The 27,506-nt window shown below is 40.1% G+C and overlaps 1 protein-coding gene across 3 annotated transcripts in view; it reads left to right on the top strand.

Moving 5' to 3' along the window:
• Window positions 1–27,506, top strand: part of RBBP8 (RB binding protein 8, endonuclease) — a 110,823-nt gene that overhangs the window by 52,432 nt on the left and 30,885 nt on the right. For all 3 annotated transcript variants that reach the window (XM_073212880.1, XM_073212879.1, XM_073212881.1), the window contains exons 5-8: window positions 17,889–18,001; window positions 20,624–20,690; window positions 23,583–23,758; window positions 25,881–25,985. In XM_073212880.1, coding sequence (XP_073068981.1) covers window positions 17,889–18,001; window positions 20,624–20,690; window positions 23,583–23,758; window positions 25,881–25,985 — 461 coding nt within the window. The remainder of the gene's footprint in view (window positions 1–17,888; window positions 18,002–20,623; window positions 20,691–23,582; window positions 23,759–25,880; window positions 25,986–27,506) is intronic.

Here is a 27,506-nt window from a genome sequence, read left to right on the forward strand (position 1 = left end):
ATGACTACTTTTATATTTACAGACTTCACTCCAAACAAGCAAAGTATTTCACTCACTAAATCTAAGAAATTAAAAAATCTAAAATAAATTTGAGGCATCTTTTTGTGGCCTAGCCAGAAATTGATCATACTTGTTAAACTGGCAAGCTTAATTGCAAAATGAAAGCTTTTATTTCTTTCTCTGAGAACAACTGGAATATAACTCAGAATGCATGTTGTTTTCTGCTCTTACAAGTGGAATTACTCTTCTTCCCCTTCAATCTGTTGATAGCTACTGAAAATGCATTCTGTGAAACTGAGGCTGCTCTTTTTCTGACAGCAGCGGTGGAAGATAGACAAGAGGAGAGCAATGGAACTATGCTAATGGAAACAGGAGCTAGTATATTTTCTCACATCCATTTAAACTTAAATGAGCATCAGTGAGCAATCAAGACTTGTCTCTTTTTCACAGATAGTGTTATTCAGAGTAGCCATTAACTGGAGAAAACTGAAAGAAATAAACAAGCTTAGAAATACTACTTCATTTTTTAATTGTCTATAGCAGTGGCATTTTAAAACTTGGAAACAGAGATTCCAAGGGGTTGTTTTTATTGATATGACATTTTAATATATTAGATTTGATTTCTTGGAAACAATCAGGTATTCCGTTTTTAATGACAAACTAATAGAATGACATTTAAATAATCGCTAGGATTGTTCAATGCCATTTAACTCCGGTGTTTTTCACTTTCAGTGTCATGTGCTCTGACCTCTATAGCTTAATAGTTCTGTTTATAAGTTAGTTTTCACAGATCAACTATTCAAACATATATTTCATGAACCATAAGCTATAATTTAAACAAATCTTAAAAGAGAAATGTAAATATGAAATGTCAAGTATTTTAAGCAAATAGCTAAAATTGAGTTTCTTCTTATAGCAGTTTAACAGTGTCTTAGTTTTGGAATAGTTTAGAGAGACTTTACTCTTATTTCCCTTGGAATTTTAAAAGCGAACATAGACTTTGCTATTGGCTTAGAAATGCTAGAAAGCCTGAAAAGTTTAAGTGTTAGAGCAAAAAGACAAGAAGGTGTGCATCCTGTTAGCACCTTCATTCTCAAAAAGATTTCATGCAAAGTTTACTAGAATATAATGCTATTAAATTACAATGCTGTGATGAAAAGGAGTAAAGTATACTCTTTAGCTTATTTTTTGTTTTCCCCACTTTTGAATTTTGATTCAGGTAATGCACATATATTATATAGTTGTGTAGTTGTAAAAAACAGAAGTTCCTATTCCACCCTTTCTGTCCCTGCCTTTCCCAGTTTTTAGTTCTCCAAAGTTCTAAATGATATATTTTCACTTTAACAGTTGATTGATCAATTTGAGACAATATCTGTTTACTTCTTGGTATGAAGATGAGGATACTGTTTTTCCCTCCCTCACCTGTTTTTGAATAATTACTCTTTTAGTTCCTCTATTTTCCTTTTGAAACTCATTACATGTATTGATGCAAATACATATATTTGCATTAATATATTTTAAAGAGATGTCTAAACAGTCTCCCCACCTTGACCTCGTCACTATATTACAGGGGGATATTGATACTGTTACCCTTCCCTGCATCACTCTTCTCTTCCTACCTCCTGCCTTGTGTCAGCTGAACCTTTACATGTAAATATTGACGATAATGGTTACATTCTTTTCTGTTACCAGAATTCAATCTTTTATGTATTGTTTATAAGTTCATTGTAGAAGTTGGAAATTAGTAAACAGTGTTTGTTACTTATTGACTATGTAAATAGTATTTATTGGCTGAGGCAGAATTACATTTCCTTCTCTACAGGTCTGATGTTACGTACGACCTCTGTGCCACTCAAGGAGAGTGTTTCTAATGTCCTGGTCAAATCGTTTATTTTCTGCTCTGTCCCAAATCAGTTGTTCACATCAGCCCATAATTATATTGTGAGAAAAATATATTCATACAAGTTTGCTTTGTTTTTCCTAGAATTTCTAATTACCTTTTTTTATATTGAAGCAAGAAACATGTTTTCCTCATCACATCATTAATATTATTTAATTCCTTAATCATTTATTGATTGTAATCTCTTTTGTTGTTGCTCTTTTTCTTCAAGACATAACTTCTAGGGCTGAAAAACTTCCTGTATTAATTTAGATGATTTGCTTTCCAGGATATTCTACTGCCATTCTGGAATTTCTCTTCACTGAATCCCAACATTAAATCCATTATTCCGTTCAAGTCACGTTAGTCAGCAAATGTTTATTTAGCACCTTCTTTGTGCCAGGCACTATTTTAGACCTTGAAGATGTAACAATGAACATGGTTGATAAAATGTGGGCCTATTTTTCCTCTTCATTTTTTGTGCCCATTTTGTTACAGTTCACCCTCCAGTAACTGCTGAAAAGTACACTGGAAGTAAATTTTGAAGGCATGTCTGAAAGTTTTTAACTATTCCATTTAAATGGTATTTTGACTGGATATAAAATTCTAGTTTCAAAACAGTTTTCCCTTAAAACTTCGAAGACATTTTCTCATCGTTTGTTAGCATCTGATGATAATAAGAAAACTGCTATCATTGTGATGTTAAGTCCATTATGGGTAATATCTTTTTTCCCATCTAGAATTTAAAATATTTTTATCATTGTTCTGAAATTTTACAATTGTGTATGGGGGGGTGTTTCCTTCACTTGGTGGACATTCAGCCTGTTAACCCAAAGACTAGGAGTGTCTCTGAAGATCTGGCAGTTTTTTCTGTTCTCCTCTCTCCATTTGTATATGTTTTCTTTCTGAAGCACTTCTTATTGGCTGAGGCAGAATTACATTTCCTTCTCTACAGGTCTGATGTTCTCAGCTTAGTTAAAAGTGATCCTTTATAGACTTCTCTTATTTCTGATACTTGTTTTTTCTTCCGTGTTCTGGGAGATTCTTCCTTTTATTCCCCAACCCTATTATTGAAGTTGTTTTTGAGAGTCATGTTTAGTATCCAAGAACTTTTTCTTATTTATTGATCATTGCTTTACATATACATGTGTATGTACTACAGTCCTATTTTTATAATTCCCCTTGTAATTTCATCTTTAAGTCATTGTTTATTTAGGACTGCATTAAGATTCACATATTTGTGAATTTCCAAATTTCCTTCTGTTGTTCTAATTTAGGTCTATTGTGGTGAATGAACATATATCTGTATGATTTCAGTGCTTTTAAACTTACTGAGATTTGTTTTGTGACCTAGAAAATGACCTGTCCTTGAGAATGTTCCAAGTGCACTTGAGAAGAATGTACATTCTGCAGCTGTTGGCTGGAGTGTTCTGTCGATGTCACTTAGGTCTAGGTGATGGTTAGAATATTCAAGTCAACTACACCCATGCTGATTCTTTTTCTTACTTGTTCTATCCATTGTTGAGAGTGGAAATCTTCAATTGTTATCATTGAATTTCTGTTTCTTCCTTCAATTCTGTCAGTTTTTGCTCTGTATATTTTGGGGCTCTGGAGTTAGATGCATTGGTTTAGGATCAAACCTTTTATTGTATAAAATTCACTGTCAGTAGTAACATTTTTTATTGTAAAGTCTATCTGATATTAATTAATGTAGTTGCCCCAGCTCTTTCGGTTTTTGTTCACATGGTATATCTTTTTCCTTCTTTTTGCTTTTAAACTATTTGTATCTTCAGATCTAAAGTGTGTCTATTGTAAGATAGCTTGGATCTTATTTTTCTGTCCTGACAATTTCTGCCTTTTGGTTGGTGTGTTTAAAGTGGGATTTATGCTAGTCATTTTGCATTCTGTATTTTTTGTTCCTCCTTTTCTGCCCCCTACATGTTCCCCTATTCCCCCATCCTGCCAACTTGACCTTTCTGGAACTCCTTTTATGGATACGATGGACCTTTTAGGATAATCATCCTATTTTCTTTCCATTTTTCTCTTTGCGTTTTTACACTGCTTTCTCAGGAGATTTTCTCAGCTTTTTTTCCCCACCCTCTATTGAGTTTGGTATTTTTTGCTGCTGTTATTTTGTGTGTGTGTGTGTGTGTGTGTGTGTGTGTGTGTGTGTGTGTGTGTGCGTGCGCGCACCCAGGGTTAGGATTAGGGTTAGGGTTAGGTTTCAGTGTAGGGTTGTGGTTAGTTAGGATTCAAGTTTAATGTTAGGTTTAGGGCGAGATTTAGGTTTATGGTTACAGTGACGTCAGGGTGAAGGTGAGGGTGCAGGTGAAAGAATAGGGGTAGGGGTAGGCTTGTTGTAGGTAGGGGTAGGTTTAAGATGAAGTTTTGGTGTGGGTTAGAGTTAGGATTTGGGTTTGGGTTTAGTTTATGGGTTACCATTAGATTTAGGTTTAGACTTACGTTTCTGTGAGAGAGGATCCAGATGACGGTTAGGGGTTCATCTCAGGGCTAGGATTCGGGTTAAGGTTAGCGCTAGGTGTATGGTGAGAATATTGTTATGGCTAGAGTTAGAATCAGGGTTCAGTGTTAGGGTTACAGTTAGGTGTGCGAGAAGTTGAGGGTGAGTGAGTTAGGATTAGTGTTAGGTTTAGGATTTAGGATTCAGTGTATGGTGAGGATAGGGTTATGGTTAACGTTTGGTTTCAGGCTTAATGTTAGGATTAGCATTAGTTTATGCTTAGGTGTGGGTGAAGGCGAAGGTGAGGATGAGGGCTTAGGGCGAGTGGCCAGAGTTAGAGTTAGGATTCGGTTAAGGACCAGTGTTTGATGATGATACCTTTACAGTTAGAGTTAGGGTTTGGTTTTAATGTTGGGGTTAGGGAGGGATTTAGGTTTATGATTACAGTGAAGTGTGTTGAACGTGTTGGTGCAGTTGAGAGGATAGAGGCAGAAGTAGGGGTAGGGCTCAGTGTAGGGTTAGATTTATTAATAAGTTTTGGTGTGGGTTAGAGTTAGGATCTAGATTTTGTTTAAGGGTTAGCATTAAATTTAGGTTTGGGTTGCAGCTCCATGAGAGTGAGGGTTAGGGATTAGTCTTAGGGTTAGGGTTAGGGTTAAGGAAAGTGTTAGGTGTATGGTCAGGATTGGGTTATGGTAAGAGGTTTAGGATTTAGTGCTAGGCTCTTGGTTAGGTTTAGGTTTCCGATTATGGTTGGGTGTGGGTGAAGATGAGAGTGTTGGTGAAGGGTTAGGGTGAGTGGCCAGGGTTAAGGTTTGGGTCAGGTTTAGGGTTCTGTGTGGGGTGAGTTTAGGGGTTCAGGTAGAGTAAGGGTTATGGTTTAATATTATGATTAGGGCAATATTTAGGTTTAGGGTTACGGTGAGGTGTGGGTAGAAGATAAGGGTGTGGTGAGTCTAGTTGGGTACAGGTAAGGTTAGAATTAACGATAGGTGTGACGTTATGTATTTTTTTAAGGTATCATTGATACACACTCTTATGAAGGTTTCACATAAAAATATTGTGCTTACTACATTCACCTGTATTATCAAGTACCCCCAAACCCCATTGAAGTCACTGTCCATCGTTGTAGTAAGATGCCACAGAGTCACTACTCATCTTCTCTGTGCTACACTGTCTTCCCCATGACCTCCCCCACACCATGTGTACTAATCATATTACCCCTCAATCCCCTTCTCCCTTCCTCCCCATCTGCCTTTCCCCACCTCTCCCCTTTGGTAACTGCTAGTCCCTTCTTGGAGTCTGTGAGTCTGCTGCTGTTTTGTTCCTTCAGTTTTGCTTCATTGTTATACTCCGCAAATGAGGGCAATCATTTGGTACTTGTCTTTCTCCACCTGTCTTATTTCACTGAGCATAATACCCTCTAGCTCCATCCTTGTTGTTGCAAATGGTAGGATTTGTTTTCTACGGGTGAATAATATTCCATTGTGTATATGTACCACCTCTTCTTTATCCATTCATCTACTGATGGACACTTAGGCTGCTTCCATTTCTTGGCTATTGTAAATAGTGCTGCAGTAAACATAGGGGTGCATATGTCTTTTTGAAACTGGGCTCCTGCATTCGTAGGGTAAATTCCAGGAGTGGAATTCCTGGGTCAAATGGTATTTCTATTTTTAGTTTTTTGAGGAACCTCCATATTGCTTTTCACAATGGTGGAACTAATTTACATTCCCACCAGCAGTGTAGGAAGGTTTCCCTTTCTCTACATCCTCGCCAGCATTTGTTGTTCCTAGTATTTTCTGTGTTGGCTATCCTAACTGGTGTGAGGTGATATCTCATTTTGGTTTTAATTTGCATTCCTGATAATTAGCAATGTGCAGCATCTTTTCACGTGTCTGTTGGCCATCTAAATTTCTTCTTTGGCAAAGTGTCTGTTCAGATCCTCTGCCCATTTTTTAATAGAGTTATTTGCTTTGTGGGGTTGAGGTATGTGTGTTCCTTATATATTTTAGATGTTAACCCCTTGTCAGATATGTCATTTACAAATATATTCTCCTGCTGCTGTTATATTTTTTTTAATTTCTATTTTTGTTGTTCTCAGAATATTACCTTATAGCAGTCCTGTTTTCATTTCTGTTTGCTGTCATCTTTCTTCCCTGAGAGTATTCTTTATAATTTGTTTGTAGCAGTATTTCTTTCGCTTTCTTTTCTCTGTGTAGCTTTTATTTCTTCTTTCTCTTTTTTCTTATATTTTCTTTGCTTTAGTCTTTTTCACTTTATAAGCTTTTCTTAAACGTCTGCTGATACTTGGTTATTTGTTTATATTTAAGAGAGGAGGATACAAGTTGGTTAGAATCTCCTGGGTGAAGCTGTGGACTGTAAGGTTCACTCTAGGGTGGTCTTCCTAGTCTGTTTCATTTATGAACCTCTCATATTATTGTCTTAAGGTCTTTCCTGTTAAGCTGGTCAGATTTCCTAGAGAAGACTTAATTCTGCTTCCATGTGTAATAGGGCTGCCTAGAAGTGTTCTGGAAGCCTAATGGGAAAGGGTCTGAGAATTTGTTGTGCATATACATCTGTTCCATTATTTTGTATTCCTACCCTTAACTGTGCCTGGTGTCTCTCTCTGAGACCAGATGCTGTCTGTTTTAGACTCTGGTCCCCTGCTAGGAATAGAAGGAATAATCACTCAACTGCTCATGATATAGGAGAGACTATGTTGGTATGATGATTTCTTGAAACACACTTTAATTCACTTGCTCCTGGTACTAATTGTTGAACCTTCTGGGAATTCTGCATTGTAAATCAGGTTAATTCTAGATCAGTGCTGAAGGGCCCCCACCAGTAAGATGGCGAACTTCCGGCTTCTCTTCGGGGTCCTCAGTTCCCGGCGGCGCCACCTGAAGCCCAATCACCTCTCGCCCCCCTCCCAATCCCAGCACCTAGGCCAATAGCCACCAGCCCCATAGAAGTAACACCACAATCACCCCATGCCCCTTCCTATATAACCCAGCACCTTTCCCTAATAAAGTGGAATTCTCCGGTGAATTGCTGCTGTGTGTCGCTCCTTTCCTTTCATTGGTGCCGAAACCCGGGACACAGGACACCCCAACTGGGCCCGTCTTCCCCCCGACACCAGCAGCAGCTTGCCCTCATCCTCTTTTTCCGGCGCTGGCTCACCACACTCACCACTCCTCTCTGGCCTTTAGGTACGTTTTCCCCCGGAGTGGGCCACTCTTCCCTGAGCTATCGCAGTGCCATTGACCGTGATCGTCTGGCAAGGCCCTGACGCTCGGGGACGAGGAGGGAACTCTCCCCGCCTCAGGCCTTCATGGCTGCAGTGGACCCTCAGGCCCCCCTCCAACAGCCATTAATCCCCACCTCTGGCCTTCACGGCTGCAGCCGACCCTCAGGCACCCCCCTCCAACAGCCATAAATCGCCGCCTCAGGCCTTCAAAGCTGCGGCAGACCCTCAGGCCCCCCTCCAACAGCCATAAACGAGGAGACTCCTTTGGGGATGAGAACGCTCCCTTTTTCCCCCCTCCTCCTAATGTTCTGTCTGCCGAAATCCGTTCTGTCTGCCGAAAATTCCTAGTACTAGGTACCTCGTGACTCCGGCACTCTGCCTTCTTAGGGAAGTCTGGGTGACGACCCAAACTTACTAAGAAATTCCGACTCGTATACGAGTTTCCGTAGACCACCAAGGATCATCGGGGACGCCCTTTATCTCCTTGCAGTCTGCCTCCAGTCCGAGGATCTCCGTTCGTCTTCCCCTGTTTGTCTCCTTCTCTGTCCTTCAGCCATGGGAGCCTCCTCATCCCTCCCTGAAAGTTCACCTCTTGAATGCCTGCTCAAGTATCTAGTCACCCTCTCCCTGACACCTGATATAAAACCAAAACTTCTCCGTAAATACTGCTCCCAAGATTGGCCGACATACCCCCTAGACAATAACAACCAATGGCCTGCAGGGGGAACTCTTGATCCTAACATCACTCGCAATCTCTTTAACTACTGCCAGCGCCTGAAAAAATGGAAGGAGATTCCCTATATTGAAGCTTTCCGCTTCCTTCTCCCCCCGCCCCCCCCCAACTTCTCCTAGCCTGCAAGCCGCCACGCCCGCAGAAGCCTCCCATTCACTCCCTTCCCCTTCTTCTCCTACAGCAGTCCTTCTCCCTTCCTCCCCCACCATCTCCTCCCCCATCTCACTTCCTCCACCTTCGTCCCACGCGGATTAAGCCTGAGCCTTTCAGCCCCCCTTTAACTAAGTCCCGGGGGCCTCCTCTGTCTTCGCCCTCATCACCTGTTTCTCCCCTGTTTGGGACCACCTTTGTCTTCTCACATGTTTGTAGGGAGAATGGGAAAGCACCTTCCCCCATGTCTGAACGCAGCATAGGAAAGCACAAGCTTGAGAACAACCGGTGCAGTCCTTGGAAGTTATCTGTCCACAAAAACATATCTTGTCCTTGAAGATGAGCCAAGACTCCTCACTCTGAAAATAGAGAGACCTTGAAGATGTGTAGAAACACTGCCCCTGCTTCTAGCTATGCCCTTCCCCCACTTGCTGATGTGGCAGGAATAGAGAACAAAAAACATTGTTTACGCATTCCATAAGCAACTAACTGGAGCCTTGCTGTAGCTCAGTGGGTAGAGCATGGGACTCTTAACCTCAGAGTCATGAGTTCAAGCCCAACTGGAGTGGCAGAGGCAAGCAGCTGGGCTGCTAGCTAGCAATGCGTGGGAGCGTCAGCCCTCCCATTTCTTTCTATCTTTCTTTATTTTCTTCGCCCCCCCTTCCGCACTTCAAGACCTGCTCGACTAGTCGCGGCTGGACCGTGTCACTCCCCCACAGACTGAGCCAGAACCCTTCAGTCCCCCTCAGACTCAGTCCCAAGGGCCTCCCAAAATTATTGCCCCCCTCCGGGACATAGCTTACACAGACTCACTCAAACCCTATTACAGTATACCAGCCTTGACCCAGAAACGCCTGACGGAAGACATGTCCTTATAACATACTTCCTAGCTCAAAGCTACCCTGACATTAAAGCTAAACTCAAAAAGTTAGAACAGCGCGCCGCTACCACACAGACTGAGATCCTAACAGTGTCCTTTAAAGTCTTCCATAACCGGGAGGAGGGGAAAGAACACTGTAAACAAAAGGCTGATGAGGCCAATTTCCAAATATTGGCCCAGCTGATAAAACTACAACCTGGGCGCCCTTCTACAAACAAGCGCCCCCCAGGAGCTTGTTTCAAGTGCGGACAAGAACGACATTCGTCAAGGGCGTGCCCCTCCCCCAGATCTCCTACCACCCCATGCCCCAGATGCCACAAAAAGGGCCACTGGGGGTCTGATTGCCCAGCCACCCGAAGGGGAGGCTGGACGAACAACCCCCATCCTAAGCCCGCCGTAGCGGGGCTGGCAGAAGAAGATTTACGGAGCCCGGGGGCTTCTCGCCCGACCATTTCCATCACCAAAAAAGAGCCCAGGGTTACTTTAATAGTAGACGGTCGCCCCATCTCCTTCCCCCTAGATACAGGAGCCACCTTCTCAGTCTTGCGGGAATACCGGGGCCCTACCACACCTGCCATTATTCCTGTAGTCGGGGTAGGAAGTAAACAGATTTTCCCATTAAACCGCCCCCCCCCTTTTATGCACAATCCAAGACAATCCCATACCTTTCTCCCACTCCTTCCTAGTTATGCCCCAGTGTCCCATCCCTTTACTAAGACGGGACATCCTTTCCCTCCTCCACGTTTCCATAACTATATCCACTCCCACAGCCCCCAGTACTCCCTTTCTGATGGCCCTCATAGCCGACGACCCCCTCTACCCAATGAAAGCTCCAGTTCCGCCCTCATACACCCTGTAAATCCCAAAGTTTGGGACATTACAAGCCCCTCCGTGGCTCTATGTCCTCCTGCCTCTATCAAATTACGTGACCCCTCTCAGTATATCTGTCAGGCCCAATACCCCCTAACCACTTCAGCCCTCATAGGCCTCCAACCCATCATTCAAGATCTCTTAAACAAAATTACCCCAGACCCACTCACTCCCCGTTTAATACCCCCATATTAGCTGTTAAAAAAACCAACGGATCTTTCCGCCTCGTCCAAGACCTTCGCCTCATCAACATGGCCGTTGTCCCTATCCATCCCTTAGTTCCAAATCCATACACCCTTTTATCGCAGATCCCTGCCTCGGCATCCCACTTCTCAGTCCTACATCTCAAAGATGCATTTTTTCTATCCCTCTGGACCCCTCCTCCCAAAATTTCTTCGCCTTCACCTAGACAGACCCGTACACAAGACATTCTGAACGACTCATTTGGACAGTTTTGCCACAAGGCTTCCGAGATAGTCCCCATATTTTTAGACAAGTCCTAGCTCAGGACCTCAAACAGTTTCATCATGATCACTCCGAGTCCACCTTTTTACAATACGTAGGCGATCTTCTACTCTGCAGTCCCTCATGAGAACAGTCTCAACTTGACACTGCCTCTCTACTTAACCTTCTAGCTTCCAGAAGCTACCGGGTATCCCCCCTCAAAGCTCAAATCTCTTCCCCTTCTGTCACTTACCTTAGATTCCTTCTGTCTCAACAAAGAAAGTCCATTACCTTAGACAGAAAACGACTTCTCTCTGACCTGCCCGTTCCCAAAACTAAGACAGATATCCTTTCCTTTCTAGGCCTGGCTGGGTATTTTAGAGCATGGATCCCTAACTTCTCCCTGTTGGCAAGACCCCTATACGAACTCAGCAAGGGCCCCCCTGAAGAACCATTATCATCCTCACCCTGACACTCCTTCATTAAGCTCCGTCAAGCCCTTGTGGAAGCGCCACCTCTCCATCTTACTGATTTGTCGAAGCCATTCTCATTATACATTCATGAAAGGTCCAGTCAAGCTCTAGGAGTCCTAGGCCAATATTATGGCCCATCCTTTGCCCCAGTAGCTTACCTCTCCAAGCAATTAGACCCCACAGTTCGGGGATGGGCCTCCAGCCTATGGGCATTAGCCGCTGGACAGCTCTTGCAGAAGGAAGCTCATAAACTGACATTCAGGGCGCCCCTTACCATTCCGTCCCCACATCACCTAAAAGATGTCTTAACCTACAAAAGTTTACAGACTCTCCCTCCCTCCAGACTCCTGACCTTACTGTCCTCTTTCCTCCAAAATCCAGACATTTCTTTCCTCCCCTTCCCGCCCCTGAATCCGGCCACTCTTCTTCCTCTACCCTACTCTCCTCATACTCCCTCGCATGATTGCCTGGAAGCCCTTCACAACTTCCTTCCATGCCACTCCACGATCTCCGAAGGAGCCCTCTCACACTCCGACCTCATCTGCTTTACTGATGGGTCCTCCTTTAAACATGAGGGCACCCACTATGCAGGATATGCAGTAGTCTCCCTTGAAGATGTCACTGAGGCACGAGCCCTACCCCCCGGTTCAACCAATCAACAGGCCGAACTCATTGCAGCCACCAGAGCTTGCACTCTGGCCCGGGGCACGTCTCTCACACTGTACACTGACTCCAAATACGTATTCCACATTCTCTTGTCTCACGTGGCAGTATGGAAAGAACGAGGCCTCCTCACCACAAAAGGAAATTCCATAACTAATTCAGCCTTAATTACTAAACTTCTAGAGGCTTCACAACTCCCACACCGACTAAGCATAGTCCACCGCAAATCACATCAAAAGGATGACTCCCCCATTGCAAGAAGTAACAACAAAGCCAACAGAGTAGCCCGGTCAGTTGCCCTATCAGAACACACACCAGACAACAATCCATCTGCCCTTGCAGTTTTAGCCTTATCACAAGACACCCTCTGTTCCCAGGACAAAGAGTCCCTCTTCCGCTTCTTACACGATCTGTTCCATCCTAGCCCCCAATCCTTGATCCATTTTTTACAATCCTTTTTTTCTTTCTCTCCTGAAGATAAAACCCTACTTGACCAAATCACCCGCAAGTGCACCATCTGCCAACACACTAACCCTAATACCCCCCTCAAAGCCCAACCCTTCCTGGCTCATCAAGCAAAGGGTAATGTCCCTCCGCAGATTGGCAAATAGACTTCACTAACATGCCCCCTGTACGGCGTACCAGATAACTACTCATGTTAGTAGATACATTTTCAGGACGGGTCGAAGCTTTCCCCACCACTAACGAGCGTCCACAGTTACCTCTATCCTCCTCACCCAGATCTTTCCTAAGTTTGAGATGCCCACTTCCCTCCAATCAGATAACGGCCCTGAGTTCACTGCCCAAATTATCCAGAACCTCTCCAAGTTGCTCTCGCTCCCCTGCATTTACATTGTCCTTACCTCCCCTGGCATTTACCACAGGCTTCGAGAAAAGTAGAAACAACCAATAGGACTCTAAAGGACATCCTGACCAAACTATCTCTAGAACTACACCTTGACTGGGTTCGCTTACTTCCCTTAGCTCTACTCCGCATTCGAGCCCTCCCAAAGAAACCTTCCTTCTTGTCGCCCTTTGAGATCATGTACGGCCGCCCAATTCTACCCCCGGGGCTCCCTTCCCACAAAGGACCAATTCCTCCCAATATAGCCCTTCTGCTACTTTCTCTCCTCCTCACTGAATTGTAGAAATATCAAAATTGGCTCCTTTCTGATCCATCCGCCTCCCAAAATCCTCCTGCCTTACAGCCTGGCCAACTAGTGTTTTATAAGCCGCCAGAAGATCGGCCCTCTCTCACCCCAAAATGGGAGGGTCCACACCCAATTATTCTCTCCACCCCCTCGACCGCCAAGCTCTTACTGCCTGATAACTCTGTCACCCCTTAGATTCATATCTCCAAGTTGAAACCAAATACCCAGCACCCACCTTCTCTAGATACCCAAGACCATCAGTCACAATCCAGAGTCCTTCGGATACAGCCCAAGACGCTGTCTACTCTACCACGCCTCATCCCTCTGATCCCTTAAAACTCCGCCTCTCCCGTTCACCCCCTTTGCTATCCATACCTGAATCATGACTTTTTCCTCCTTTACTGCTCTCTCACTTTTTTTCCTCATTCCTATTGTCTTCCCCGCCACCCCAGCCTCCTTTGTATGGCGATTCAAAGTCAGACAGACTTACACACAGCATCAAACAAAAGTTACTGCCCTCATTGCCACATGAGACTGCCCTCTGAAAAGCTGCTCTAAGCCTTTATACCTCCACTTTCCTCCCTCCACCGAAGTGTTCACTAGCAGCTACCTTTATTCTCCCTACCTCTGCTTCCTCTATGACCAAAGACAAGCCTATTGCAGGCAATGGCAAGACACCTACGGGGGATGTCCCTACTGGTCTTGTGCCATTCACTACACGGGTAACTCCCAGTACCCACAGTATTACTCCTCCAACCGTTTCATGAAATATCCCAACGGCTCATTCTCCTTATCAATCCCAGATCCCTGAGGCTCTCGATGGGCCGCCGGAGTCACAGCCTCAATTTACTACGGGGGGTCCTCGACCCCCCACAGTACCCTTCATATCTCTCTAGAGTATGTTCCCTCTCACTCCCAGATCTCTCAAGTTGCATCAGGTATCAGACATTCCGAAAAAGTCATTATCCAAACTCTTGACGGCGCCTCTTCATCTTCTTATTCCTCCTACTCTTAGTTACAGCTCATTCAAGACACCACCATCTTTCTCAACCACACCCTCAACACTGCCAGTTATTCCTTGTGCGCATCACTACAGCGCCCACTGCTGGCTGCTGTGCCCCTTAATATTTCCACCTACTCCTTTCACGCAGAAGGACAACCCCTCTGCCCCCTGGCAGACATACCCCTATGAGAACCAGAATACGCAAACAATCTCACCACCACTGTGTAGGCCCAACTCCACCCCCGTCCAGCACACTTCACTGCCTCTCTATCTACACCCCTACCTCTGGCTCTAAGACTTTTATGCAACCAAGACACTTCTTTTGGTGTAATGGCAGTCTTTTCAACTCACTACCTCCCAACTCCGATACACCCTGCTTTGTCGTCACCCTAATCCCACAGCTTACACTTTACAGCATGGCAGAATTCCTTGAGCTCCAACCTCCCTTGCCCTCGCGCACAAAAAGGGCTGCTTTCCTTCCCATCATGGTCGGTATCTCTTTGACCACCTCAGCCATTGGAGCAGGGTTTTCAGGAGGAGCCTTGGGTCTCTCTCTATGGGCAGTTAGAGACCTCAACACCAAACTTGAGGGAGCCCTGACATCCATTGCCGATTCCCTAGCCTCTCTCCAAAGACAGGTCACTTCACTAGCTAAAGTCACCCTTCAAAACCCACGGGCCTTAGATCTGCTTACAGCCGAGAAGGGAAGCACCTGCATCTTCCTTCAAGAGGAGTGCTTCTATTACATCAATGAATCCAGCATTGTAGAAACTGACATTACCAAACTCACGGACCTTGCCTCCAGCCTCCACTCTGCTTCCAATTCCAACCCATTCTCTTCAATACTAACAAACCCCCTCCTTACCTGGCTCTGGCCCAGTGCAAGCCCCATAATAATCATTCTTCTCGCCTGTCTCTTCTTACCCTGTATAATAAAGTTCATCAAATCCCAAGTCAGAAAAATCTCTAATCAAACTTTCAACCAGCTTTTACTCAGGAACTATCAGCTTCTGGCCACAGAAGATCCCTCACCCTCACGTAAACTCCTCACCACACACTGAGATGGACCCCTCTCTCCGCTGGAAACTGTTCCTAGAAAGAATGGCCACAGACACCTGGCTCCTGGCACCTGTATCCTCCTGGCACCACCATTAGAATCAACAGGTCCTCGACCTATGGTTACAGGGAACCTTCATTGATTTCCAACCTGAAGAAGTCCACATCTACTCGTCCTTACTGTGGGGAGTCCTATCAACCCTTTCCTCCTAATCCTCAAGCCCTCACTCCCTTCTCCACCCCGTTCAGCAGGAAGCAGTCAGAGAGAAAGCAACGTCCACAACCCCATAGAGGAGAAAGGGGGGAATGAAGGGCCCCCACCAGTAAGATGGCGAACTTCCAGCTTCTCTTCGGGGTCCTACGTTCCTGCCTGCGCCACCTGAAGCCCTATCACCTCTCGCCCCCCCTCCCAATCCCAGCACCTAGCCAATAGCCACCAGCCCCATAGAAGTAACACCACAATCACCCCATGCCCCTTCCTATATAACCCAGCACCTTTCCCTAATAAAGCGGAATTCTCCAGTGAATTGCTGCGGTGTGTCGCTCCTTTCCTTTCAAGTGCTGTCTAGTAAAATTTGCTGTGATAATGGAAATATGCTGTATCTGCACTGTGCATTATGGCTGTGACAAGATGCATGTGGCTGTCGCACACATGAGTGTAACTGAGAAACTCGACAGTGGCAACAATAATGCACAACACCGTTGGAGACTTTGCCCACTGTCGGCTGAGGATTCAGCTTGCTCTGGTCTGCTTCTGTTTGTCCAGTTGCCTTGCTTTCATTTTTTGTTGTTTTGGTTTTTTGCTTTCTCTCCTACTCTCCCTGTCCTTATGGATTTGTGTCTTTAAAAATGTACAACTGTCTTTATGTAGTTTTGTGGTATTTGGAAAGGGAGCATAAACAGATGCAAATGTTCAATTTGTCATCCTTACTTAGATGTTGTTCATCTTACAATATGATTTCAAAGATCTTGATCATCCTAATTCCTGTCTTCAAAATGTACTCCAATTAAACCATGATGCCCAGTTGTTTATTCCTACATGCTAGAAGCTCTGATTCTATTAATGCAACCTGTAAGTTCTAATCTTTATTTTTCACATCCATATCAACACTGTTGATATGATTTATACTTTTATATAAAAATCTCTACAGTCCTTTATTTTAGTTGTACAATTTTCATGTTTTATCTCCTTAGCTTATTTTAAAACTTGGGGCATATATACTACAGTGTTATGACTTCGATACACATTTAAATACTTATTATCTTACTGACTTAAATTGAGTTAAAAATTTTAGAGTATATTTTCTAAATTCCTAATGTGAAATATGAGTCTGTTTTTTCAACCATATCATTTCCTGATTATATAAATAATGAAATTAGAGAAATTTTGAAAATACACTAAAAAGAAAATCTTCTGTAATTCTGGTCCCTGTTATTAACTGTTCACAATATTTTGGGGTATACCTTTCTCTCCACCACCATCCCCTTCCTCATGTACAATATATGTATTTCCCTCTTACCTTTAGTACTCACAAATAATTAGTGAAAGCTATTTTATCATCTTTTTTCTTTTTACATAATAATACATTGTGAATTTTTACTAACATTGGGGGTTTTTTAATGCTAAGAAGAGCAAAATATGACAAAACTTTTAGAAAGTTTTGTATTTTTTGCCATTTAGTATTCATTCAAGTAAAAAAGTTGAATTATATGTTATATCCTATGTTGAGCAAAGCAGATTCCAACTTGCTTAAAATATAATACTGCCCCTTGGTGCTGGACTGGAATTCATATTTTGGCTATAAATTAAGACAAGGTCAGTTTCTTCAATGACTAAGTTCCATGGGATAGAGTTTTAAATTAGTAGATTTTCACAGAATTTTACTCAGAAATGCAGTCTGTTGAAAATGATATTTCTTCTTTGGAAAAGTGTCTGTTCAGATCCTCTGCCCATTTTTTAATACAGTTATTTGCTTTTTGGGTGTTGAGGTGTGTGAGTTCTTTATATATTTTGGATGTTAACCCCTTGTTGGATATGTTATTTACAAACATATTTTCCCATACTGTAGGATGCCTTTTTGTTCTGCTGATGGTGTCCTTTGCTGTACAGAAGCTTTTTAGCTTGATATAGTCACATTTGTTCATTTTTTATTTGTTTCCTTTTGCCCAAGGAGATGCATTCAGGAAAAGTTGGTCATGTTTATATTCAAGAGATTTTTGCCTATGTTTTCTTCTAAGAGTTTATGGTTTCATGACTTACATTCGGGTCTTTGATCCATTTCGAGTTTACTTTTGTGTATGGGTTAGACAGTAATCCAGTTTCATTCTCTTGCATGTAGCTGTCCACTTTTGCCAACACCAGTTGTTGAAGAGGCTGTCATTTCCCCATTGTATGTCCATGGCTCCCTTTATTGTGTATTAATTGACTATATATGTTTGGGTTAATGTCTGGAGACTCTATTCTCTTCCACTGATTGTGCCTCTGTTCTTGTGCCAGTACCAAATTGTCTTGATTACTGTGACTTTGTAGTAGAGCTTGAAGTCAGGGAGCATAATCCCCTCACTTTATTCTTCCTTCTCAGGATTGCTTTGGCTATGCCAAGTCAGTTCTTGAGATCTACATAAAGTATAAAAATCTTAGACCTCAAATATAAGGAAACATCTTTCAGTAATTGAAAAATATTTTGGTTTTTTGGTGTTTTCTAGATTTCAGCTTTATTAAAATATAATTGACAAAATTATAAAATAAAGTATACATTGCAAAAGGATTCACACCACCTAGTTAATCAAAACATCCATCACCTCTCTTATTTATTTATTTATTGCTGACACCATTTAAGGTCTACTCTTAAAATATCTTGCTTCTGTCTCACAGATTAAGAGCAGGATTATGTGATCGCTGTGCAGTAACTGAAGAACATATGCGGAAAAAACAGCAAGAGTTTGAAAATATCCGGCAGCAGAATCTTAAACTCATCACAGAGCTTAGTGAGTTTCCTTTCCTCCATTATTAAAGATTTAAAGCATAATATACTGTTGTTAAAACCTATTATTAAGTTGGTTGCAATCAAATGTATCATTTCCATGTATTTTTCCTTATTTAGACAAAAGTTCAAATGTCCTTTTTTCCCTTTTTGTAGATTTAATCTTATGTTTATATTCCTAAGAAGTAGGGTACAAAAGAGTTGTGTAAATACTGTTCACATTGGCATTACAGTGTCGTCAGCTATAAGACAAGAAGCAAATTTCCTTTTGTGTCCACATTTGCTTATTTTGGTTTTATCTTTATTTCATTGAATTTGACTGTGTAGTCAAGTTAAAGCACAGTGTTCTGCAAAGGTCTATACTTTTTTTGGTTTTCAAAACATACTATTAAAAGTATTCAATTTTCAGTTTTTAGTATTCTTCCCCATTTAATGTAGGGTTTTCTTGCATTCTTAGCCCTTTTTCCTTTCTAATAGTTCACTTAGTCTTCTTGTCTTTTAATTATATACTCTCTCAGTGACCTGTACCTGGTCTCATTATAAGCACCTCACGGTCAACATGTCCAAATCTCAACATGTCCAGATCTAATTCATTTTCTTTTCCAAACTAAGTCCATCCTCTGAATTTATTTTTTTCTACTAATTATATTGCTATCCTCTGGCTATTCAAGCAAGAATATATTAGTAAATACTCATTTTTAAAAGGGATAGAAAGAACACAGTTTTATCTGCTCCCAGCAGTAACTACTATTAACAGTCAGAAAGATACTGATGTGTATCTTTCTAGGTCTTGGATTGTCTGTCTTTCTGCCTGTCTCTTTCTCTCATTTTATCCCCTCCTTTCTCTCTCTTAAATTTTAATGGGATCATACTTCTTGTTATGACATGTATTTTTTCATTTTAGACTATGTCTTAGAAGTGTTTCCATGTTAATATACTTAGGTGTATAGATTCTATGGTGTTTTTGTGTGAATGCATGCATGCGTTTGCTTAGGAACATAAGAATATTACCGGTAAGTAGAAAACTACTATGTATAACTTATAAAATCAGTTGAGATCCACAGTTAAGTCAGCATTAGTACTAGAAATATCTTCCATAATGTCTTCATATCTAATAGTCAGATTTCCTTTTAACTGGCTGAAAAATAGCCAAAAACTCCAAACAAGGAAAAAACCATGTTAAGGAATAAGGCAGCATTCCTTTTCATGGCCCTTTTTTTGTTAGATTTTACCTTCAGTCTGAGCCAATCTATTTTTTAAAATCATTCAAGAATTTCTCATAGTTCTGATCTGCTAGTGGTACGCTTTCTGGCTTTTCTATATTGTAATTGACTTATTTTTAGAGTCTTTTTTTCCCCATTTAATTAAGATTTGGAGAGGGAGGGGCAAGTAAGCCATCTTAATCAGAAAGCTAAGGTCATCTTTTGACTTCTCTTGCTCTAGAAAGAGTGAGTTGCCAAGTAACTACTAATGCTGCCTCTGTTAACAGCTCTTTTCTGCCTGTCCTCACTTCCTATTTCTGCTCCTTCCACATTAGCCCAAGACCTGACTTGAGACTTCCTACCATTAATTATACCCAGTCTTTCTAGCTTTGTTCCATTACTTCTCTGCAGAGAAAAGTCACCTGTCTAGCTCAGTTGTCCTCTCTTTGATGAATCTTTTCCTGATCTTCTCAAGGGTGCAAAAGTAACCTTCTTCTCCTTGGGATTTCCTCTAGTACTTTATCTGTACCTCTCTTATGCCCTTGTCACTTTCATTTGTGTGAAGCATGTTTATGTAGTAATCTTGTCTCATTACAATGGGTCACTGTCCATGGAGATGGTTTTACTAAACCTCATATATTACAGTCAAATTTTTACTTAGTCTAAGAAATATGTTTAGGTTTTTGTAAACCACTAAATTATTAACAAATTTTTGGAATATGATTAACTTTTTTTGGTAGAGGTTAATTGCATTTACTATGACTTAATCTCTTAGATATATTCCTCCTGGTAAACACGTGCTTAACCAGTGATATCACGCTAAGGATTGATGATAATTTTGTGCCAGCTGCAGCAAAATTGAGGTTTTGCTTTATAAATTAAAGGATGGATACAAAAATTTAGATGAGATGGTTTAAAGCAAACAGACTACTTTAGTAGATATATTTAAATTACTGATGCCCTAATTATTCATGAAACACAGTATGATTAAAGAAGAGAATTTGACTAAGTGTATTTATGTTATAAAATTACACCGTATTCAGTGTTATGTTACTTTTATGATCATATATCCACAATAAAAGACTAAAATGATACTTGAAATTTAGTAAGACTGAGTGACCAGATGGAATACACTCTTGTCCTCAGTTTGAATAGTTAGACCGTACTCCCTCTTATGTGAGGTACTCTTTTTTTCCCACAAGCATTATATTTAATTGCCAGTTAATCAGTTACATGGAACTGGCACAATATGAGATGTAGTAAACACCACCTAGTAACAAATTAGTTTTGCACAGAAGCATTAACCTTGACTAACATTAAGACTTAGAAAGTTCTAATTTCTGCATAACTGTTGACATTGAAAATACTTGACATACATGTTGATATAGCTATAACATGTGCTCCTTTTTTACTTTACATTTAAGTGAATGAAAAGAATACTCTACAGGAAGAAAATAAAAAGCTTTCTGAACAGCTGCAGCAGAAAATTGAGTAAGTATTGTTCCTTAATTGCAACAGAAAATTGGACACTTTCCTTTGTTTTATTTAGCCATACAAACTGTAAAGATATATTAAAATTGCAGATTTCATTTTTAAAAATTATAAAATTTTCTGCAATAAAAAGTATAAAGAAAATCAGTATATTTTTGTGTTTAGGGAATATATATGAAGAGCACATGCATCTCTGTGAATATATAAAGTAGTATAAAATTTTAATTTAAAGCATTTTAGTTTTTATAATTATTATAGTTATTCAAATATTTGAAATATTTATATTTTAAATAAATATTTGAGTTTTGTTACTTCCCTTCCAGCCCTGTCCCAAAAGTTTCATGAAAATAATCTGAATAAATACTTCTTACACACATCTCAGACCTTGAGAACTTCTTCCTCCTGTGTGCACAATTAACTGAAAGTTGTGCCATGAATTTCTAACTTCTAGAAAATCACAGTGAGACCTAATGCTTTAAAGAAGAAATTTGGTTAACATATGGAAATTGGTTTTTTTTCCCCCTTTATGACTAAGAAGGAGAAAGGAGGACAAAGCCAGCACTAGTATACTTAATTTGAATAACTTTAGTTATAGCTAATTTTGTTTTGTTTTGTGGCGATTTTTTTTTTTTCCATTTTGTAACTCTAGCCACTTCTAGATTGACTCTGCCAGGAAATCAGTTTCTTCTCGTGACTTATTCATGTTTCAGGTTGAATTTTTATGACTAATAGGTAGGGAAGGCTGTGACGTGATAGTTAAAAGCAAGGTCAGATAGATTTCACACTCCATTAATTTATAAGGCTTTTTCATATGACCTTAGCTTATGTTTTTCTGGAGTAAGACAGTAGAATTATAAGGAGAAATTAAAAATTAGGTATTAGCTCTAAAGATTTTCCTCAGTTGTGAATGTTAGGTATAGACCACAAGTAATATTGATATTATCCAGGAAGTTAAGATTTAATCTCTGTTAGGAAAAAATTATCTTTGGGCCTTTTAATTTTTTAAAAATCTCTGTTCTTCATAGTTTATAAATTCTCATATTTTTCTTTGGAAATAGTATTACAAATTGAGATGAGTGTAATAGGACAGACTGGTTTTGTTACATAAAGCCTACATGCCTGATTGACTCGTAAGAATTAGTTGGCAAATAAGGTCAGTAATCATTTGACATGGGAAAGTCAGTTGGGTTAAAGTTAACTTTATTTTACTCAGTAACCACATTTCAATCCAAACCAAATTAAAAGAAGTGCCACTGGTCCTGAATTGAGTTGGGGAAGAACATATGCCTAGGTCAGCACAAATTTATTCTTCAAGTGACATCTGGGACTCTCTCATGTTCATTCATTCAAGAAATAGTTGTTGAGTACATACCAAGTGCCTACTATTGTAGACACTTGTGATGCATCAATGAACCGAAGATCCTTATCCTCTTAGAGCTTCCATCCTGGCAAGTGAACAATAGACAAATCAATTATATACTGTTAGAAAGCAGTAAATGCTATGGATAAAGCAAACAGTGCAGAATAACAAGGAACAGGAGTACTAGGATGTGGGAAGGGGGTTGCAATTTTAAATAACATGTTCAAGATAGGCTTTGATGAGAAAATCCAACTCAAGCAAAGACTTGAAGGAGATGAGGTAATTACCATGTGATATGTGGCAATGAGCACTCCAAGCAGATTCAATACTTAGAGCAAAGAACCTGAGGTCAGAATACACCTGGTACATTTGAGGAAACTCAGTAAAGTAAGGGTGGCTGGAGTAGATTACAAAATAAAAAGAGGTGGGAGAAATAATATGGGAAGGGGACGGTCTGATCATGTAGGACCTTGTGAATCATTAAAGGGACGCTAGCTTTTGTTTTCAATGAAATGGGGAGATGTGGCAGGTTTTAGGCAGAGGAATGTGACTTAAGTCTTAACAGGATTGTTCTGACTGATGTGTTGATAGTGACTGTAAAGGTGTCTGGATAAAAGCAGTGGTAGAAATTCCACGTTTGAATCCTGTTTGTAATCAGTCATTAGTCTCCTGGTCTGGGCTAAGGATAACACTTGTTGAGTGCTTAACGGTATTGTCCTGGGGATCTCGCTGCTGCATTTAGATCCTGGTTGTCACTATATTAGTGACTTAACTTCTTTTATTAATAATACTTAATACAATTGCAGTAATTAAACTAATACATGTAGCACTTTGAACAGTGCCTGGCAGTGTAAAGCCACAACAAATGGTGGTAGTTATAAGTGTTACTATTACTTAACCACCATATATTTGCCCATTGCAAGTCATATTAACTCTACTACCACAGCGTTTAGCGTTGGTCCCTTCCCTATCATACTTATTTTCAACACTCTAGTTCAAATCCACAGGTGCTCTTTTGCCTGGCCTATTGTAGCCACTAACTGATTCCTTGCCTTCTTTCTTTCCTTCCCAGTCAGTCATGCACATTCTTGCTGCTAGATGGTCACATTGTATCCATGTTCTAAAACCTAAATCTCTTTCCTCTTACTTTCTAAAATTACATGCATACTTAATCAAGACTCCTCTGTGCAGTTCGGGCTTGCCCATCTCTAAAATAAGTATACAATACTACATTTTTACTCAAACACTGTGGATCCTCTGCTGATTTTCTCTGCCATTTGAAATTCTTTTAATTTCACCTCCAGTACCACCAGCTGCACTTTGTGCTTCACTTCTCAAAGTAGTATTTCCTACTTGCTACATCTAATCATTTCAGTACTTTTCTAATCCTTGTATTTAGATTTAGAACATTAATTGCAAGGAATTACATCTCACAACTTCATGCCTGTGCTGTAGCTACATACTCTACTATATAGTAGATTTTTAAATAAATATTCGTTGAATTAATTTTCATTTGTCATTATTTCGTCTAGGAATGATCAACAACATCAAGCAGCTGATCTTGAATCTGATGAGAATGTTATTCCAGATTCACCAATTACAGCCTTTTCATTTTCTGGCGTCAGCCGACTACGAAGAAAGGAGAACCTCCATGTCCGATACTTGGAACAAGCACATGCTAAACCAGACCACTCCATGTGTACAGATGGTAAGGACTGGAATTGTGTTGTAGCTACCTGGTTTTGTAAAAACAAAAGTATTCCTCGTCTATTGTTAGTTTTAGGTTATTCAGTCTAGTGGAATGAAGGGTCATTGTTCAAGTAAATTAAATTACAACTATTAAGTTTAATTTTTGTAAGTAAAGTGGCTGGAAAGACATTTTCTGCCTGTATTGTGTACAGACATGCACTGTTTATCTGACTATGTATAAATGGAGTGAATAGTTTCTTTTCCTTTTAAAAATATTCCTGGGAAGTAATATATATTATAGGGAATATAAAAATATATATCTGAGTGGGACAAAAGGAAAGAGGAAAGGAACTTAGCATAAATTTTCATCACCTGTGTGCCAGGCATGCTGAGTGATTTGAATACATTATTCTATATTTTAATTCTAATGCCAGGCTTATGAGGTAGCTATTAGCACCTTCATTTTATAGATGAGGAAAGATATCCTCTTCAGAAGCATTAATAACTCACTCAGGAACACCTGTCAAGTAAGTTGATTAGTCAAAATTGAAATACAGATCTATTGGCTGTAAAAATACACTTTCCCAGTCTTACCCATAGCTGCTCCCACCAATAATTTTAACTGGCTATTTTTATTTGTTATAATTTATTATAAAGTATTATTTATAAATAAATATGATATATTACTATTTCTTGGTGTTAACCAAGAAATGGCTTTATAATGTGTCTACTTTGTAGCTTATCAGTGGCATATTTCTAATTCCAGGCCAGTTTACCATTTCTGCTGAATGGTTTGAAACTACCTTTTCAGGTAGCCCTGAAATTTGTCAGTGACATGATGCAATGATTATTCCTTTTAATAAAGACTCATTTTTAACCTAAACTGTTCATAACAGTGAAAGCTTTTGGGGGGAAGGGGTGCACATAATCCTAGAGAGATTTTTATAATGCAAATAAATTGTTGACAGTAGTTATGCCTTTAAAAAATTTAAGTAATTGGGGCACAGTTTCCCCCCCATTTTATATGAGCTTGTATCGCCATCTAATGGAAAGCAAAAGAACTGTTTAAAAGGGGGCTCTCTTGTCCCCTCCTGGCTTGAGCCAACGAGCTCTGTCCTCTCACTTTCTCTCTAAATAAAAGCCTCTGTCTTGCTCTCCTAAAAAAAAAAAGAAGAAGAAAGAAAAAGAAAAGAATCTTATGTGTAGTTAGAAAGAAAAAGAAAAGAACCTTATGCATAGTTAGGAGCTGGAATAAAATGTAGGCTTGTGGCTCAATGGTTATTATTGGCCTTTTTTTAGTCTATCAGGCAGGACATGACTCACTACAGATAAGCATCTGCATAATTTAGATCTTGTTTAAATCCATCTTTAAGAATATACAGAAAAACAAATCACAACAATTCTCTTAGGAAAGTTTTCTTGTATACCTATTTCTATAGAGAGTATAAATGCTCTTGTTTATTTCTTCAATGTATGAAAATAACCTTCAATTATTTAAAAGCTTAATTTGTGTTATCTTGCTGTGAACATTTTGACTTGACATCTGAAATTTTGGTTTTAAATATCACTTTTTAGCCACACAAATTATTTTAAAACTGAGTTAATGGTTTAGTCCTCATCTCTTTCTTAACCAATCTTGTTTGTTTATTTTAAAGTTTATAGTGCTTTTAATATTATTTTCAAGTTAACATTTGTGAAAGTATTTCTCTTTGTCCTTCTTAAGGTTTTCTTTGAATTAAATCCTTAAACAAGGAATGATTTCTAACAAAATATGTTTCTTCCAGAAAACACCAACTCCAAAACAAATATTGTGGGGATAAATGATAAAATATCCATTTTAAATGAACCTATTGATTTGCAACAAAAACACAAGGAAAAGATACATAAAAATAATGCAATTCTAGAAGAATTAGGTCAGAAGCAGCTTATCTGTTCTAGTCATCTCTCTCCTGCTGTCCTAACTTCCAGCTTCGTTTCTTACTGAAACTACAGGACTAAATGTTTCCTTAGAATACAAGAATTATATTAATAAAATAGCACTTCTAATGCATTTAAAAATAGGTTTATATTGGTTTATCAAAACTTTATTTTGCTATTTTTCATCATGATTGCTTTTAAGTAATCTCTCTTTTTTCCCTTAGAATTGAAAAAAGTTCCAAAGTCTTCAACTCATCCACAGCATAAACCTAATGAAAATGAAATTCTAGTGGCTGACACTTGTGATCAGAGTGAATCTCCTATGCCTAGTAAGCACTTACTCTTATTACTTTTATAACTTTAAAATTCATGGTTATTTGTGGGCAAGAGTGGCCAACTGTCTGAATTAGACAATATTTTTTAATGTTTTCCATAAAATTTTTGTGTTACTGGTTGTTTAACAGTCTTTTTCATACTGGGAAAATTAAGCAAATGTTATTACTAATTCATATTAAGATCTCTATCCATATTAATTCAAATCACTAATAATTGTAAGTAAACAAGGCTTTACTGTGGTTTACTCATTCATCCAACAAATATTTGAGTGTCCGCTGTATAACAGGCACGAAACAAAACAAGGCCCATAACCTCTTAGAGCTTACAGTCTGTAGCTGGGGGAGGAAGAAAATAAATATGTTAGATAGAAGCAAGCACTGTGAAGAAAAATAGGGTAAGAAGAGACATTAGAAAGCCTCACTTAAAGTGACATTTGAGCAGAGACATAGGCAAGCAGTTCATATCTTCCCAGCTGGAGAAGTCAGTGAGCACCAAGGCCTTGGGGTAAGGTGTCATTTGGTTTCTTTGAGGTACATTTAGGAGGCTTGTGTGGCTGGGGCAGAGCTAGTTTGGGCAACTCTAGAGTTCCTGTTTACCAAGAGGAAAGAGACGAGGAACATCAGGTTTGCAGCGTGGGAATCGGGTTAGGGGTGGCTAGAAATCAGGAGTTTGGCTTGGAGAATATTCTGTTTGAGACACTGGTTAGATATTCTGGTATCTAGATTTTGGATGGGTAGATGGATAGAAGTTTGGAGAAGTCTAGGATGAAGCTAGGAATGCAAATTGTTAGCATGTAGGTGGTATCAAAAGCCATGAGACTGGAGGAGATTACCAGGCGAGTACAGATGGGGGTGAGAAGTTCAATTACTTGGGCCTGGGGCACTCCATTATACTCCAGTGATTCTCAACGGTTTTTCATTATCACCCTTATCCAGCCTTTTTAGATTTTTTTTCCCCTAATCATTTCCAGCATGGAACTTTAACTGCAGATAGTCTATATGAGTGTCCATGTATCTGTGCCTTACGCAGAAAAAGAGATTTTTTTGGCCCCCAGAAACCATTTTTCATCTCCTTGGAGATGATGTCACAACTGTTGAGAGAGTGATTTAGAGATTGTGAAAATGAGGGGGAACCAGTAAAGTAACAAGAAGGTGCCGCCAGTGAGCTGGGACAGCTGAGGCAGAGTGATGTCCTTTAAGCCAAGTGGGGAGAGCAGGGTGTAGTCAGCTGTGGTAAACAGCTCTAATAGGTCTGGGCAGATGAAGACTAAGAATTGACCATTGGATTTGGTCCTATTGAGTGTTAAACTCGTAAGGTGAACTGTTGAAGTATAAGGGTGATCAACGAAAGAGTTTCTTTCTCTGTTCAAGAGAACCTAGGAGCAGAGACAGTGAAGAAAGCAAGTCCTTCAAGGCACTCTCTGGTAAAGGTAATAGGAAAGACAGTAGAGAAACATGGGTCAAGGGAGGATTTTAAAAGATGGGACATTATAGCATATTTTTATGCTGATGGAA

The sequence above is a fragment of the Manis javanica genome, chromosome 9 (genome assembly GCF_040802235.1).
Source record: "Manis javanica isolate MJ-LG chromosome 9, MJ_LKY, whole genome shotgun sequence".
Classification (NCBI taxonomy): Eukaryota; Metazoa; Chordata; class Mammalia; order Pholidota; family Manidae; genus Manis; species Manis javanica.